The following is a 16,967-nucleotide window of genomic DNA, read 5'->3' as shown; positions in this document are numbered from 1 at the left end:
TTAAAGATAGCACAGGTATGCCTACTCATGCTACAATCACACCTTAACTTGCACCGTAGACAGTCTACGGCTACATCTACACTACGAGCTCAGGGTGTAATTCCCTTGCTAGTGTACACGTTCCCACATTAGCTCTGACTGAGCTAGTACAAGTATGAATGGTAGTGTAGCCACAGAAGCACGGGTTACAGCAGAACAGGGACAGTTTAGCCATGCTGAGCACATATCCATCAGTTTCAGGCAGATTTGTACTTGGCCTGGCTAATCCATGCCTCTACAGCCACTATCCCTGTGACCACAACTACCCTGCTACTTATACGCATAATAGCTCAATGGGAGTTAGTGCGAGTATCTGTACTTACAAGCAGGGGAATTACACGCCTAGCTCGTAGGCCTAGACATAGCCGAAGCTTTTGTACCATGCTCACTGCGGCGTATCTGAATACCCACTGCAAAGTCTATTCTGCCTGCTTTGCAAAACACATACTACAGAAGGGAATTTTAATGAACTGGGTGATCTAATTGCTGTTCTATCTTTGCATCGTACCAATGCTAAACAGTAAGACAGATTCTTGAAAGCAAAGCTCTCTGTCACCCCAAACCTTCCAGTTAAGCAGAAAAAAAATACAGGTACAAAACAAAAAAGAAACAGCAAAGAGCCCACATCTGTTTTAATAAAACTTCAAGGCACAAATCTTGGCTGTGTACCAAAGATCCAATTACCTAAAGGAAACTTTTGGATTCTAGACAAGAGTTGACTTTAAGGTTGGCCTGGCTAATGAGATCTGTTCAGAGTGGATAAAGGCAGATTGGGAGAGTTCAGGGAGATTGTAAACATCAATCTTTCACCTCCTGAAGTACAATTAATAATTATAGTCAATAAATCAAAAGCCAGGAGGGAAATAAATTGCTTATTTAAATAACAGGACTCATCTGTAATACATCAATTATGATTATGTTCTTTTCACCTAATACCATTCACAATGAACTTGTCATAATGCTGCCAAGGAGATGAATATTCAAGCTGCTGTTCATTTAATTGGCTTGGAAGTTTTGTATTTGAAAAAGCTACCATTTATGTTTATTCCTGGAAGAATATAAATATTGTTGCGGTTTTTTCCCCATCATCTGGTACCAGATTTTCAATAGAACTTAGGTCTTATTTCACACACCAAATTAACTGGCCAGATCTTAAAATCTATGAACGTTGAAGGCCAGAAGAAACCATTATGATCATTCAGTTTGAACTCTTGCATAACACAGGCCCAAGAACCTCACACAATAATTTCTACATGAAGTCCATAATTTCTGATTCAGCTATAGCACATCTTTTAGAAAGACATCCAGTCGTGACTTAAAGACCTCAAGTGAAGGACAATCCACTATGTACCCTGGTAGGTTGTTCTAATGATTAATTACCCTTGCTGGTAAAAATTTGCACCTTCTTTCTATTCTGAATTTGTCTAATTTCAGCTCCCAACCACTGGATTTCATTATGCGTTTTTCTGTTTACAATGGAGTAAAAAGTGGTGCTGCTCTGCAGTGCCATCTTCAGGGCCCCGGCTGGTACTGCAGGACCTCCCACCTGAGTCTGCAAGGGTCTGCGGCCTATAGCCTGTGCTGTAACTCTGCATCAGTCTCTAAACAGTCATGTTACAAAACAGCAACTCAGGATTTGGCTGTCTGTGCCTTAAGACAGAGAGGAGGAAAAAAAGAATCTGAAATGCAAGTACTTATTTGCAGTGCTCAGAATCATAGAATATCAGGGTTGGAAGGGACCTCAGGAGGTCATCTAGTCCAACCCCCTGCTCAAAGTAGGACCAGCACCAACTAAATCATCCCAGCCAGGGCTTTAAAAACCTCTAAGGGTGGAGATTCCATCACCTCCCTACATAACCCATTCCAGTGCTTCACCACCCTCCGAGTGAAATAGTGTTTCCTAATATCCAACCTAGACCTCCCCCACTGCAACTTGAGACCATTGCTCCTTGTTCTGTCATCTGCCACCACTGAGAACAGCTGAGCTCCGTCCTCTTTGGAACCCCCCTTTAGGTAGTTGAAGGCTGCTATCAAATCCCCCCTCACTCTTCTCTTCTGCAGACTAAACAGGCCCAGTTCCCTCAGCCTCTCGTCACAAGTCATGTGCCCCAGCCCCCCAGACATTTTTGTTGCCCTCCGCTCGACTCTCTCCAATTTGTCACCATCCTTTCTGTAGTGGGGGGACCAAAACTGGACAAAATACTCCAGATGTGGTCCCCCCCAGCGCTGAATAGAGGGGAATAATCACTTCCCTCGATCTGCTGGCAATGCTCCTACTAATGCAGCCCAATATGTCATTAGCCTTCTTGGCAACAAGGGCAGACTGCTGACTCATATCCAGCTTCTTGTCCACTGTAATCTCCAGGTCCTTTTCTGCAGAACTGCTGCTTAACCAGTCAGTCCCCAGCCTGTAGCAGTGCATGGGATTCTTCCGTCCTAAGTGCAGGACTCTGCACTTGTCCTTGTTGAATCTCATCAGATTTCTTTTGGCCCAATCCTCCAATTTGTCTAGGTCACTCTGGACCCTATCCCTACCCTCCAGCATATCTACCTCTCTACCCAGCTTAGTGTCATCCGCGAACTTGCTGAGGGTGCAATCCCTCCCATCATCCAGATCATTAATAAGATGTTGAACAAAACCGGCCTCAGGACCGACCCCTGGGGTACTCCACTGCCAACTAGACGTCGAGCCATTGATCACTACCTGCTGAGCCTGACAATCTAGCCAGCTTTCTATCCACCTTATAGTTCCTAGGTCAAGGCCCTGGCCTGGGCTTGGGTTAGCCCTGAGGAGCTATTCCTCTGTCCCAGTCTCACCCAGCTCTGCCCCTGACCAAAAGCAGGCATTCCTTCTTTAACTGGCCTTCTGGTTCTTCACTGGTGAATATTTCTCTTGGCCCTTCTAGGCCTCTGGAAGACTGTTGTGTTGGTCACCTGGTCTGAGTGGATTTTCCTTGGGCAACAAGTGTCAAGGTGCTGATGCTTCCAGCAGGATTCAGAGACGGTCTGAGAGACCCCCATCCCAATCAGATGCTGAAGTCTTTTAGCAATCTGGCAGCAGGTTCTCAATTGGAGCAATGTGTCATAGGCCCCTGAGATACGAGAATTTACAGCAGTTGATTATGTGCCCCCTTACCCTTATTGTGAGGGCTGAGCGCTACAAAATCAAGTGGTTTCTCACTGCTTGTTTGGAATTACCATCACAGTACACCAGGGGGCTGTAGGCCTTGCCCAGCACCATCAAACAGCCAGAAAAACTCACTGCTTAACAAAAAATTAATAATAATTTTTAAAAGTACTTTCACACATACTCTGTTCATTCTGTTGCCTTTTTATGGAACGAGTCTTGCGGTATATTAAGAAAACATGTTACAGAGCAGTGGGATCAATTGCTCTCATTAGCTAATGAGGACAGAACAAGCAGTAAGGAGCAGCACAGAAAATTTACTTACAGTTGCATAACTGTTCTTGTTATTAATAGAACAAACTCCTCTGGGAGACTATGGAATTCCCATCACTTCACATATTCAAAGCTATGTGTAACACTGATCTATTACAGATAGCTCAGGGATAATTAAATTATTTTTTCCATGGTATGAGGGATGGATTTGACCCCACTAGGCCAACCCACGTGATTTAAGGATACCAGCATAGGAGTTGGCAGCAGACCATTCTTAGTGAAAGCCCTGGACACTGGAATTAGCTCCACCCTTTGCCCACCAGAGTTAATGTTGGTGAGCACGGTGTATTTCCACTTGTGGGAAGTAAGGAAAACAAACCCATCCAAGTTTCAGAGTAACAGCCATGTTAGTCTGTATTCGCAAAAAGAAAACGAGTACTTGTGGCACCTTAGAGACTAACCAATTTATCTGAGCATGAGCTTTCGTGAGCTACAGTTCACTTCATTGGATGCATACTGTGGAAACTGCAGAAGACATTATATACACAGAGACCATGAAACAATACCTCCTCCCACCCCACTCTCCTGCTGGTAATAGCTTATCTAAAGTGATCATCAAGTTGGGCCATTTCCAGCACAAATCCAGGTTTTCTCACCCTCCGCCCCCCCCCTCCCCCAAACTCACTCTCCTGCTGGTAATAGCCCATCCAAAGTGACCACTCTCTTTAAAATGTGTATGATAATCAAGGTGGGACATTTCCAGCACAAATCCAGGTTTTGTCACCCCCCCCACCCCCCTCCAAAAACCACACACACAAACTCACTCTCCTGCTGGTAATAGCTTATCCAAAGTGATCACTCTCCTCACAATGTGTATGAAAATAAAGGTGGGCCATTTCCAGCACAAATACAGGTTTTCTCACCCCCCCACCCCCATGCACACACAAACTCACTCTCCTGCTGGTAATAGCTCATCCAAAGTGACCACTCTCCCTACAATGTGCATGATAATCAAGGTGGGCCATTTCCAGCACAAATCCAGGTTTTCCCATACACTCCCCCCACACACACACACACAAACTCACTCTCCTGCTGGCAATAGCCCATCCAAACCGACCACTCTCCTTACAATGTGCATGATAATCAAGGTGGGCCACATGGCCCCACAGTATGCCAACATTTTTATGGCTGATTTAGAACAACGCTTCCTCAGCTCTCGTCCCCTAATGCTCCTACTCTACTTGCGCTATATTGATGACATCTTCATCATCTGGACCCATGGAAAAGAAGCCCTTGAGGAATTCCACCATGAAATTCAGCCATAAAAATGTTGGCATACTGTGGGGCCATGCGGGTACCCATAGCAGTGCCGCTGATCTGAAGGTATACATTGTCCCCAAATGTAAAATAGTTATGGGTAAGGACAAAGTCGTGAGGAATTCCACCATGATTTCAACAATTTCCATCCCACCATCAACCTCAGCCTGGTCCAGTCCACACAAGAGATCCACTTCCTGGACACTACAGTGCTAATAAACAATGGTCACATAAACACCACCCTATACCGGAAACCTACTGACCGCTATGCCTACCTACATGCCTCCAGCTTTCACCCTGACCACACCACATGATCCATTGTCTACAGCCAAGCTCTGCGATACAACCGCATTTGCTCCAACCCCTCAGACAGAGACAAACACCTACAAGATCTCTATCAAGCATTCTTGCAACTACAGTGCCCACCTGCGGAAGTGAAGAAACAGATTGATAGAGCCAGAGGAGTTCCCAGAGGTCGCCTACTGCAGGACAGGCCTAGCAAAGAGAATAGCGGAACGCCGCTGGCCGTCACCTTCAGCCCCCAACTAAATCCCCTCCGGCACATTATTGGGGATCTGCGGCCTGTCCTGAGGGATGACCCAATACTCTCACAAATCTTGGGAGTCAGGCCAGTCCTTGCCTGCGGGCGGCCCCCCGGTCTGAAGCAAATGCTCACCAACAACCACATACCACACAACAGAGCCACTAACCCAGGAACCTATCCTTGCAACAAAGCCCATTGCCAACTGTGCCCACATATCTATTCAGGGGACACCACCAAAGGGCCTACTAACATCAGCCACACTATCAGAGGCTCGTTCACCTGCACATCCACCAGTGTGATATATGCCATCATGTGCCAGCAATGCCCCTCTGCCATGTACATTGGTCAAACTGGACAATCTCTACGTAAAAGAATAAATGGACACAAATCAGATGTCAAGAATTATAACATTCATAAACCAGTCGGAGAACACTTCAATCTCTCTGGTCACGCAATCACAGACATGAAGGTCGCTATCTTACAACAAAAAAAACTTCAAATCCAGACTCCAGCGAGAAACTGCTGAATTGGAATTAATTTGCAAATTGGATACTATTAATTTAGGCTTAAATAGACACTGGGAATGGCTAAGTCATTATGCAGGGTAGCCTATTTCCCCTTGTTTTTTTCTGCCCCCCCCCGCCCCCCCCCCCCCCGACGTTCTGGTTAAACTTGGATTTATGCTGGAAATGGCCCACCTTGATTATCTTGCACATTGTAAGGAGAGTGGTCCGTTTGGATGGGCTATTGCCAGCAGGAGAGTGAGTTTGTGTGTGTGGGGGGGAGGGGTGGGAAAACCTGGATTTGTGCTGGAAATGGCCCACCTTGATTATCATGCACATTGTAGGGAGAGTGGTCGCTTTGGATAAGCTATTATCAGCAGGAGAGTGAGTTTTTGTGTGTGTGTTTTTTTGAAAAAAGGGGGTGAGGGGGGTGAGAAAACCTGTATTTGTGCTGGAAATGGCCCACCTTGATTTTCATACACATTGTGAGGAGAGTGATCACTTTGGATAAGCTATTACCAGCAGGAGAGTGGGGCGGGAGGAGGTATTGTTTCATGGTCTCTGTGTATATAAAGTCTTCTGCAGTTTCCACAGTATGCATCCAATGAAGTGAACTGTAGCTCACGAAAGCTCATGCTCAAATAAATTGGTTAGTCTCTAAGGTGCCACAAGTCCTCCTTTTCTTTTTGCGAAACCCATCCAAGTGTTCAAGGGCTACTGTATATATGTTTTGAGTTGCTAAACAATATTGGAAATTTCCATTTGAGCATTAAGTGAAATTACACTATTTTTCAACCCACATCATAAGATTTCTAGGCAGGTGAAACAATCAACACTGAGTGAAAACAATTTGCATCCACCATAATTTATCAAATAAGAAAAGTAGTAGATATCAGCTGGCCAAATTCTGGCTTTATTTTTGCACATTACAAAATCTGCATTCAAAATATGGGCATCACGTTATTTATACTCAACAGTATTACTATTTGTAAATGGGCAATAACTGAGGCCTCTTACACCAGAAAAACTGATCAAGGAATTCAGTTAGATATAATCAGAATAATTATGGAAAGACTATGGAAGTGAACCATTTTAAGAGCTCATCTGACATTTTGCCCAAGTTAGATATTGCTGTCAGCTTTATGCTTGACTGACTACAGGCTCTGTTTTGCAAGGTGCTGAGCAGAGCTCGCCAAAATAATTGACCAAAAAGGACAAAATTTTCCTGAAAAATGTTGACTTTTTCAACCAGCTCTAGTAGTGCTGAGTACTCAAGAGTGCAAAGGGCTACACAGGACTGTTCAGCGCCTTTCTGGATCAAGCTCTGAGCTATCATCAGACTTCGCTGTCCCTTACCTGTCAGAACAGGGAGTTGACCTGATACTGCGTAAACTTTGGGCATCAGCGTCCGAACTGCTGCTTCTTCCACCTTCAGCTTTCACATTGGCAATTTCTCCTTTGGTCACTGCCCTGATGGCCTTCCTGAGGAGCATAAATTAAAAAAAATAAAACAGGGTGAAAATGTAAAGCACACAACAGTTAAACCAATGTTGCTTTTGTGAGATCTTTCCTGTTAGAAAAGAGAGAAGGCAATGGCTCTGATAGCACCATGCTGTGCTTCTAGTGGATGTGTTTTGAGTATTGCTGAGGTCAAAAATGGAAGAGGCAGTCACAGGTTTAGAAAAAGGCTCACCTATCTCTCTCACTCACATAAATAATAATAGTGCCATGTATATTACAGTAGCACTCAAAGCATGCCAGGAGTTGTACCAACACATAAGACGATACAGAGCCAGCCCCAAAGAGCTTAAGAACTAAAAAGGAAAAAAAAACAGAGGCGGAAAGGGGCATGATTAACGCCCTACTCGAACAGCAGGATGATTGTCAAATAATTGCGGCTGAGTTGCGGACAAGACATGGAAAATTCTGGAAAAGTAATAATAGACCTATATTAATTGCAGTAATTTGGAAAAGTCAGAGAAGACCTATTTGTTAAAGAAAAAATTGCTGGAACTATATAAACACTCAAGTATTACATTATGCCTTCTAATTTTTTTTTTGATAACCATACATTTTGCTGCAACTATATTACAATCTTTAATGTACAGGGCTGACAGCGGGAGCACAGCCAGGCTCCTGCTGTCATCCCCGGGCGGCTGATAAAATTGCAGTGGATGCCTAATATTGTGGGATCTTCAATTCTTGCAATATTGTGAATTAAATAGGGCCTTAGGTATGACATTCAATCAATGTGGTCAGAGTGACAACCTCAGCTAGTAGTAGTTCTGATGGCACGTTAGTTAGTTTGGTTTCCTTTTTATTTGTTGGGGGTGTAATAGGTGGGTAATGAGATAAGAAAGGAGAGAAGCAAGAAGGGATAAGTTTGCGAGAATGAGAAAAGAATGGGACGATGGCATAAAGTAAAGCAGACAGAAAAGGAGGAGATGATGAAAAGGGGAAGTGGAAGAGTCCTGTGTTGTGACTGGAGCAGAGTTTTATCATTCCCTCCCACCTCCAAGAGCCCAAGTAAAGATGTCTGGGTGATGTCAGGAATCTGAGGGTCTGAAGCTGGCTCCCGCTGTGGGCTGCTAAGGCACCTTAGTTAAATTTACTGACGGAGACTATACATTATATATTAGCTGTGTTGCAATAACAGATGTAATTGTTTCCATGGCTTTTCAAAAAGCTGTGTAAAATGACTCTTGGCAATTGTAGGAAGTGCTTTGCTCTGATCTTCCAGTTATAAGATCAATCTCCCATAATCAGATCAATCTCCCATAATCAGTGACAGAAATATACTGCAGAACTGTTTATCACAGAGGGTGACTTCTTGGTAAGCTAATACTCCTTTTTTCCCCTCTTCTGGCCCTCTTAGATAGCTGCTAGATGCACACTCAGCAAACTGACAGACAGGCCGAGCGTCTTCAAGGAGAGAAGACTGTCCAAGATAAAAGGGATCTCAGAGCTTCTGGAGGTAAGCTACTGTTGACAGCAGATGGAGAATCACTTCCATTTGGCAGCATAGCACTTCCTTGTAGAGAGCTTCCTGCTGCTAAGGATGGACTGTACCTGTTCAGAGCACAACCTCTCTCTAAGCACCAAATGGAGGGAGGGTGGGTTTGGATGGTTGGTTCTGCCCCCTGTTCTGAGACAGTAAGTTCAGGAACAGGTACATACATATGAATGGGCGAAAGGCCACCAAATTGTCTTGGCCACCAAGGTGCCACCAGGATTATTGTTGCCTTGTCTTCCTTTGACCTTCTTGAAGACATGGGATAATAGATATATATTAGCGGACCTGACCACTGTACCAGAAAGGCATTCTCCTGGAGTTACGCCTATGGGTACTCAGGAGCTGTAGGCATTTCTAGTTTGCTTGGGTTGTAAAGAGGTCCCGCAATGGGAAACCCCACTGCCAGAAAATGTACTGCATCACAGAAGAATGGAGCTCCCACTTGTAATCCTGGTGGAAATACCTGCTTAGGTTGTCTGCTAAGGTGTCCATTCCTTCCAGGAGGTGTGCTGCTAAGGAGGTTATCCAATGCCAGATCCACCAGTTCCAGAGCATGACTGCTTCCATGCCGAGGGGCAGACTTTGTTTCTTCCTGTTTGTTTATACAAAATACAGTAGTCATGTTGTCTGACATCATTTAGACATGTGTGGACTGGATGAAGGGTAGGAACCTCTTGTATGCTTCATGCACTCCTGAGAAGTCTGATGCATAGTTTGGATTCTTGCAGAGTCCAGGATCCCTGAGCAATATAGTCCTCCAGGTGCACTCCCCAGCCCAGAAGAGAAGCATCCGTTATGAGTGTCTTTGTGGGTGGTGATGGGGGGAACATAGGAATCCCTATGAAAACAGTCTCTTTCGTTTCCCACAAAGTGAGAGATGTGAGGATGTTTGGAGGAAGTGAAACTCCTTTGTCCAGGGCAGCTGTGCTTGGCAGCCTCGATTGTCCATAACCATGCCAGGAGGCACCAGAGGTGGAGCCTCACAAAGGATGTCACTTAGGTGCAGGCAGCCACGTGACCTAGAGGGACCATGTCGGACAGGACTGCCATCTGGGGGCTGAGTCAGAGCTGGGTGATGATGTCCCTCAACATGTGGACTCCGTCCAGTGGTAAGTATGCTTTGGGTATGTAAGTATGCTCTAGATTTCACTAAGAAGCCGAAGGGGAAAACTCTGTAGTGAAAGTGATCGTGGTGCACCGTAAAGCGCGGGCCTCGCTTGTGAGCTGGATGAATGTCTATATGAAAATATGCATCCTCCAAGTCAAGGGCCACAAGTCAGTCACCTTCATTTAGGGATGGGATTATTGAGGCCAAGGTGCTCATCCTGAATTTTGAATGACGTATAAAAACATCAGTTTGTCTGAGGTCCAGGATTGGTCTCCAGACCTTCTTCCTTTTGGGTACAAGGAAATATCTTGAACAACAACCCTTGTCCCTATGTTGAGAAGGCATAAACTCTACTGCCCACAGCGGAATTAAAGAGTTCACCTCCTGTTTGAGATACCTCTTGTGAAGAGGGCTGGGGAGGGGCATTTTGGAGAAGGAGTAGAAAAGAGTTCTATGGTGAGGCCTATCAAGATTTTCTCTAGGACCCCTCTGTCCAATGTGATATGGTGCCACTTTGGAAGGGAATGGGACAGGCATCCCATCAAAATACCTTTTCCACGGGAGGCTGGGATTGAAGAGAGGAAAGTAGTGGTGCACTGTGACTGCCATGCTGTACATGTGTCACTTCCTAGGGAGCTCAAAGGCCCTTTGATCATAGATGGGCTGAGAGCCAGGACAGTGTCTATGAGTTCCTCCTGTGCACCAGGATATATATCCCTAAGAAGTGGAGAGCTGCACAAGACTCTTCAAGGGAATGAAGTGCCTCATCTTTCCCTCGCTGAACAGGTTGTTACCCTTGAAGAGGAGATCTTTTACTGTTGTCTGGACCTCCTTGGGGAAACCTGAGGATTGCAGCCAGGAGGCCTAACTCATCATGACCAATGTTGTCATATCTGCTGCATCAAGCAACGCTTGCAGGGACAATCTATCAACCAATTTCCCCTTCTCAAGGCCTGCCTGGAATTGGAGACCGCACTCCTATAGCAGCTTATTAGCTAACTCCAACAGCTTGGACATCAATACTTGGTAATTCACTATATGAAATAAAAAGCTAGATGATGAAAAATTCTTTCTGCCAAAGAGATCCAGCCTCTTGGCATCCTTGACTGAAGGGGTGGACCTAGGCTGGTGCAGCATGCTGCCTTCCATGACAGTCTGGACCATGAAAGAGTTCGGATTTGGGTGAGAGAACAAATATTCTGCCTCTTTGATGGAACAAAGAAATTTTTGTCTGCCCTTTTTGGGAGAGTGGCACAAGTGGCTGGAGTGTACCCCACCACCTTAGCAGCTGCCAATATGGCGTCATTACCAGGAAATGCCACCTTGTCCGGAGAATGTCCAGGAGCTTATGAGTTGGATCTTGGACCTCCTCCAGGGGGATCTCACCGGTTTCTGCAATCTTCCTTATAAGGTCTTGTTACTGTCTATAGTCATCTAGTGGCAAGAGTTAGGCTGGTGCCACTCCCTCATCTGGAGAGGAGGAAGAAGAAAGTGCTATCGGTGGATGCAGCGGTACCAGCTGGTCCTCTTCCTCAAAACACTCCTGGGGGGACTCAGGCTCGTGGCTTGAAGGTAACCTCTGTTAAAAGCATTGCCCAGTCTGGGACTCTAAAGTAAGGATGCCCGAAGCCTCAGTATGGCTCCTGGCAGGGGATCATACGGATGGGGGACAGTCCCGTGGGGAATACCACTTGTCCCTATACCAATAATGTGCTCAGTAAGAATGTGGAGGCATTCAGGGGGCTCTGAAAGCCCTGTCAGGGCTCATCTCATGTCTCAGGACCATGGGTGGAACCACTGGCCCCAATTCTTGTTCGTCAGTGGAGCTGGGCAACTCCTGTTCCCCTAATGGAGCTGATGGTACCATTTTGCCCTGTGATGTTGTGGCTGGTAGAACGAACCAGCAGCTGGTGTACAGAAGGTGTTGGAGCCTCTACACCATGGCTGGTATTCAGAACCAGCAAAGGCCGTGCCATCATTGTACGGTTGTCCCTGGGCACTACGGGGTCTGAAAGAATCAGTCACTCTGGATTGGTGTAGATCAGAAGGTCGTCAAGAAAGGGATATGCAGGTCTAACGGGTGGAGAGTGTGAGGGTCTCTGATTTCTGGGTCGATCCCCCCCATGCAGTTTTGTGCAAGGCGTCTTCTTGCAGCGTAGTGCAGAAGGTGAATGGTCTCTTCTCTCTTTCGGTGGTGCAGGGATCAGTCACACCCCTTGTATTGATGGTTTCAAAGCACTCAGCTCTCAGTAGCATCGGTGCCACATGCTTCCCGTGAGCTATAGACACACTCACACCTGGGTGTGGAGTCTCACTTGGTACCGAGGGTAGGGGAGAAGCAGTCCTCTTCTTAAAGGACTTGTGAGGCAATTTATCCCTCTTCTTACGGGGGTGTTAATCCTTACCCGTCTCATGCCTCCACTTAGATAATGTCAGGCACTGCGGCTCTCAAACCCAGGCCCATGGGGTTGCCAAACAAAAGCCTTACTCTCCGTGCCACCATGCTGCAAGCTGAGATTAGGGAACCACAACTAATGCCCCACCACCAGAGACTACATCCACTGACTCAGCAAGGTCAGATGACTAGCAACAGACTGCTGATTGCACACCACCAGGCATAAAGCTGCCTGTTCCTGTCCCACCTCTTGTCTGAGCAATTAGTTGCTAGGCCTGCTTGTGCCCAGACCCCTGAGACCAATTTACTGCCTCCTTGCCTGATTACTGGTCCTCGTTACTGTTCCATTAAGTACTCGCAGAGTCAGAACTCCCGCAACTGTCTGGTCCAAGGGGGAAAGAAATGGCAGATTGCACACTTGGAGGAATGTCTGTTTCCTGAGACAGTACAGGCAGCTCTTGTGAAGGTCACTGATTGGGAAGACTTGGCAGCAGGCCAGACAGAGCTAAAAGCCTGGAACCATGGGCATACTAAGAGCCCCAAATGGTAGGAAACCCCTAAGCTTCAAACTATCTACTAACACTAACAGCTAACTAGTAGGGCTGTCAAGCGATTAAAAAATTAATCACTAATAATTGCATGATTAAAACAATTAATCACACTGTTAATAAAAGAATATCATTTATTTAAATATTTTTGGATCTTTTCTACATTTTCAAATATACCGATTTCAATTACAACACAGAATACAAAGTGTACAGTGCTCACTTTATATTTATTTTTTATTACAAATATTTGTGCTGTAAAAATATTTTTCAATTCACCTCATACAAGTACTGGAAATTCACCTCATATAAGTACTGTAATTCAATCTCTTTATCATGAAAGTTGAATTTACAGATGTAGAATTATGTACAAAAAATAACAGCACTCAAAAATAAAACAATGTAAAACTTTAGAGCCTACAAGTCCACTGAGTCCTATTTCTTGTTCAGCCAATCACTCAGACAAACAAGTTTGTTTACATTTGCGGGGGATAACGTTGCCTGATTCTAGTTTACAATGTCACCTGAAAGTGAGAACAGGCATTCACATGGCATTGTTGTAGCTGGCATCACAAGATACTTACATGCCAGATGTGCTAAAGATTCATATGTCCCTTCATGCTTCAACCACCATTCCAGAGGACATGCGTCCATGCTGATGACAGGTTCTACTCGATAACGATCCAAAGCAGTGTGGACCGACGCATGTTCATTTTCATTATCTGAGTCAGATGCCACCAGCAGAAGGTTGATTTTCCTTTTTGGTGGTTTGGGTTCTGTAGTTTCCGCATCAGAGAGTTGCTCTTTTAAGACTTCTGAAAGCATGCTTCTCACTTCGTCCCTCTCAGATTTTGGAAGGCATTTCAGATTCTTAAACCTTGGGTCAGGTGCTATAGCTATCTTTAGAAAGCTCGCATTGATATCTTTTTTATGTTTTGTCAAATCTGCAGTGAAAGTGTTCTTAAAACGAACAACATGCTGGATCATCATCTGAAACTGCTAGAACATGAAATACATGGCAGAACGCGGGTAAAACACAGAGCAGGAGATGTGCTATTCTCCCTCCAAGGAGTTCAGTCACAAATTTAACGAACCCATTATTTTTTTAACGAGCAGCATCAGCATGTCCTCCGGAAAGGTGGACGAAGCACGAAGTGGCCCTACGAATGTTTAGCATATCTGGCATGTGAATACCTTGCAACGCCGGCTACAAAATTGCCATGCAAACATCTGTTCTCACTTTCAGGTGCCATTGTAAATAAGAAGCGGGCAGCATTATGTCCTGTAAATGTAAACAAACTTGTTTGTCTTAGTGATTGGCTGAACAAGAAGTAGAATTGAGTGGACTTGCAGGATCTAAAGTTTTGCATTGTTTTGTTTCTGAGTGCATTTATGTAACAAAAAATATCTACATTTGTAAGTTGCACTTTCACGATAAAGATTCCATTACGGTACTTGTATGAGGTGAATTGAAAAATACTATTTCTTTTGTTTATAATTTTTACAGTCCAAATATATGTAATACAAATAATAATATAAAGTAAGCACTGTACACTTTGTATTCTGCATTGTAATTGAAATCAATATATTTGAAAATGTAGAAATATATCCCAAAATATTTAATAAATTTAAATTGGTATTCTGTTGTTTAGCAGTGCAATTAAAACTGTGATTAATCAGGATTAATGTTTTAAATCACGATTAATTTTGTTGAGTTAATTGCATGAGTTAACTGCAATTAATCGACAGTCCTACTAACTAGCTAAGATAAAACTATGTACAAGAGAAACAAAACAGTTCATGTGGGAACGCTAGCAAAAGCAGTGGGCACTGGAGGGCTCGGTCTCAGACCATGAGCGGTAGAAATGAAATGGGGAGGTGGTTGGTTCACACCACCCCTTATCCTCTTGGTTTAGAGTACAAGGAGGTGTAAGGCACAGCCATGGACTAACAGACACTGATGTTGAAAAGTCTTTCAGCCTTAAGCACATGGAGTGAATGCGCACCCACAGAGAATATACAAAGGGACCAGCACTTAAAGAATAATACTGTGTGCCATACTGGTCACCTCATCTCAAAGAGGATATGACAGAACTAGAGGGGTTCAGAGAAGGATGAGGAGAATGATTAGCGAAATCAACCTAGAAATACTCTCATATGGAGACTGAAAAGATTGGGATTGTTTATCCTAGAAAGGAGATGTATAAGAGGGAGTATTATAAAGGTATACAAAATAACAAAAACATGGCCTAGAGAAAGTAGACTGGGAGCTTCTATTCTCCTTGTCTCCTAACACAAGAACAAGGGGACATTCAATTAAATAATAAGTAAGCAAATTCACAACTGATCAAAGAAAATACTTCTTTGTAATTAGGCTGTGGAACTCATTGCCATAGGAAGCTGTTGAAGCCAAGAATTCAGCAAAATTCAAAAATGAATTGGATATTTACATGGATAACAAGAATGTCCAGAGTTATGAAGATTAATGATAAAATGTTGGAGGAATTATTAATAATTTTATATATTATTATTATTGCAGACCACCTTGTGTCCAGGAATCAGCCAAACTCTAAGTATTAGAGACCACGATAAGGCCTAATATGAGGGACAGATAACCCAAAAGCTGTCTAGTGAAGGTTTCTTACACTTTGCTCTTGAGTTCCTGCACTGGGCCAAAGTCAGTGACAGGATACCAGATTCTGTAAAGCTTGGGTCTGACCCAATATGACAATTCCCATGTTTTCCTAGCTTTCTCTGCAATAAATCTTTCCCCTTTGGAGATGATTTGTCACTTGAAATATTGACATTTTAACCATAGCAGATTTTCCCATTTGGCGGTGAATTGCAATAAAAAGGGAAGATAAGAAACAGGCATAAATCAGTTCTCTAAACATTTAGTTACTGTGCTACTAAGTGTTCACAACAAAGATGGTAAATGCTCCACTCCACTAAGGAGGCCGATTTTCAAGATACCTTCACCATGGCTATTATCTGCATGAACTGTAATTAAATGCAATTTTTAGTGCCACCGATTCCTTAGGCTGTATCCCCTTCATCTGCATAGGAGTACTCAGAAGCCGCAGCTGCTTCTTTTATCCAACGTTAATGAGGAAAAATCAAGTGAAGTTTCAGATTGATTGTCAGAGGTCCAGTTCACTCCTCTATTCCCTTGACCATCACAGCCCTCATAATTTACATACTCTATATGCTGTAGATGCACCTGCATAGCAATTCAGTAAGTAGTAATTAGCAAACTCTTAACCAAGAGCTTTTCCTATGAAGAGTAACTATAGGATCTATAAAAAGAAAAGGAGTACTTGTGGCACCTTAGAGACTAACCAATTTATTTGACCATGAGCTACAGCTCACGAAAGCTCATGGTCAAATAAATTGGTTAGTCTCTAAGGTGCCACAAGTACTCCTTTTCTTTTTGCGAATACAGACTAACACGGCTGTTACTCTGAAACCTATAGGATCTATGTTCCCTGTCAAAATTTGCTCAATTTACCAATAAAAAGTTGTTTTTCTAATTGCAAGCCTGGATAACTCAGCCCACGATCTGAAAGTTAAGCTGAGTTCTGTCCTCCCCATGCATCAATGCCAATTTATGCCCCAAAAACAACTATTCAACCCCACCGCACGTGTATCGCTCATTCTTTACAAACATGAGGGAATGTTCTGGAAACAACAAGGTTGCACAGGTGTCACAGAGGCCATCATATACCCAAGCACCGTTTTTATTTACTGAAGAGGCTTCATGAAAAGAGAACATAGCTTTCAGATCACATGGGGGGAGGGGAGGGGTCACAGAGCTGGAAGTTAGGGGCAAAACATCATTTTCCTTGTGAACTGAGCTAATTTTATGCGGAAGCCACTCAGAGGAAACAAACATGGAGCTTCAAGGTGCCATTTTTACAGCCATTTTTCAGAGTAGAAGCACACTTAGAAACACTTCAAATTCGAAGTGTTAACCTCTTACCAGGAGGAAAAATCCAATAGTCGCCATTGCCTTTTGCTGCTACCTTGTAGCAAAAGGTAATTATAGCTGCATTTCCTAGGAGACTGCAGTCTAATTATAGCAATTGTTTCAAAGCAGATTGTTT

The 16,967-nt window shown here is 44.0% G+C and overlaps 1 protein-coding gene across 4 annotated transcripts in view; it reads right to left on the bottom strand.

Annotated features, from left to right (window-relative positions):
* SYTL5 (synaptotagmin like 5) overlaps positions 1-16,967 on the bottom strand; it is a 169,099-nt gene that overhangs the window by 51,873 nt on the left and 100,259 nt on the right. For all 4 annotated transcript variants that reach the window (XM_048864042.2, XM_048864031.1, XM_048864060.2 and 1 more), the window contains exon 6: positions 7,160-7,285. In XM_048864042.2, coding sequence (XP_048719999.1) covers positions 7,160-7,285 — 126 coding nt within the window. The remainder of the gene's footprint in view (positions 1-7,159; positions 7,286-16,967) is intronic.

The sequence above is a fragment of the Caretta caretta genome, chromosome 1 (genome assembly GCF_965140235.1).
Source record: "Caretta caretta isolate rCarCar2 chromosome 1, rCarCar1.hap1, whole genome shotgun sequence".
NCBI classification, from domain to species: domain Eukaryota; kingdom Metazoa; phylum Chordata; order Testudines; family Cheloniidae; genus Caretta; species Caretta caretta.
This window is presented reverse-complemented; position numbering and strand designations above follow the sequence as displayed.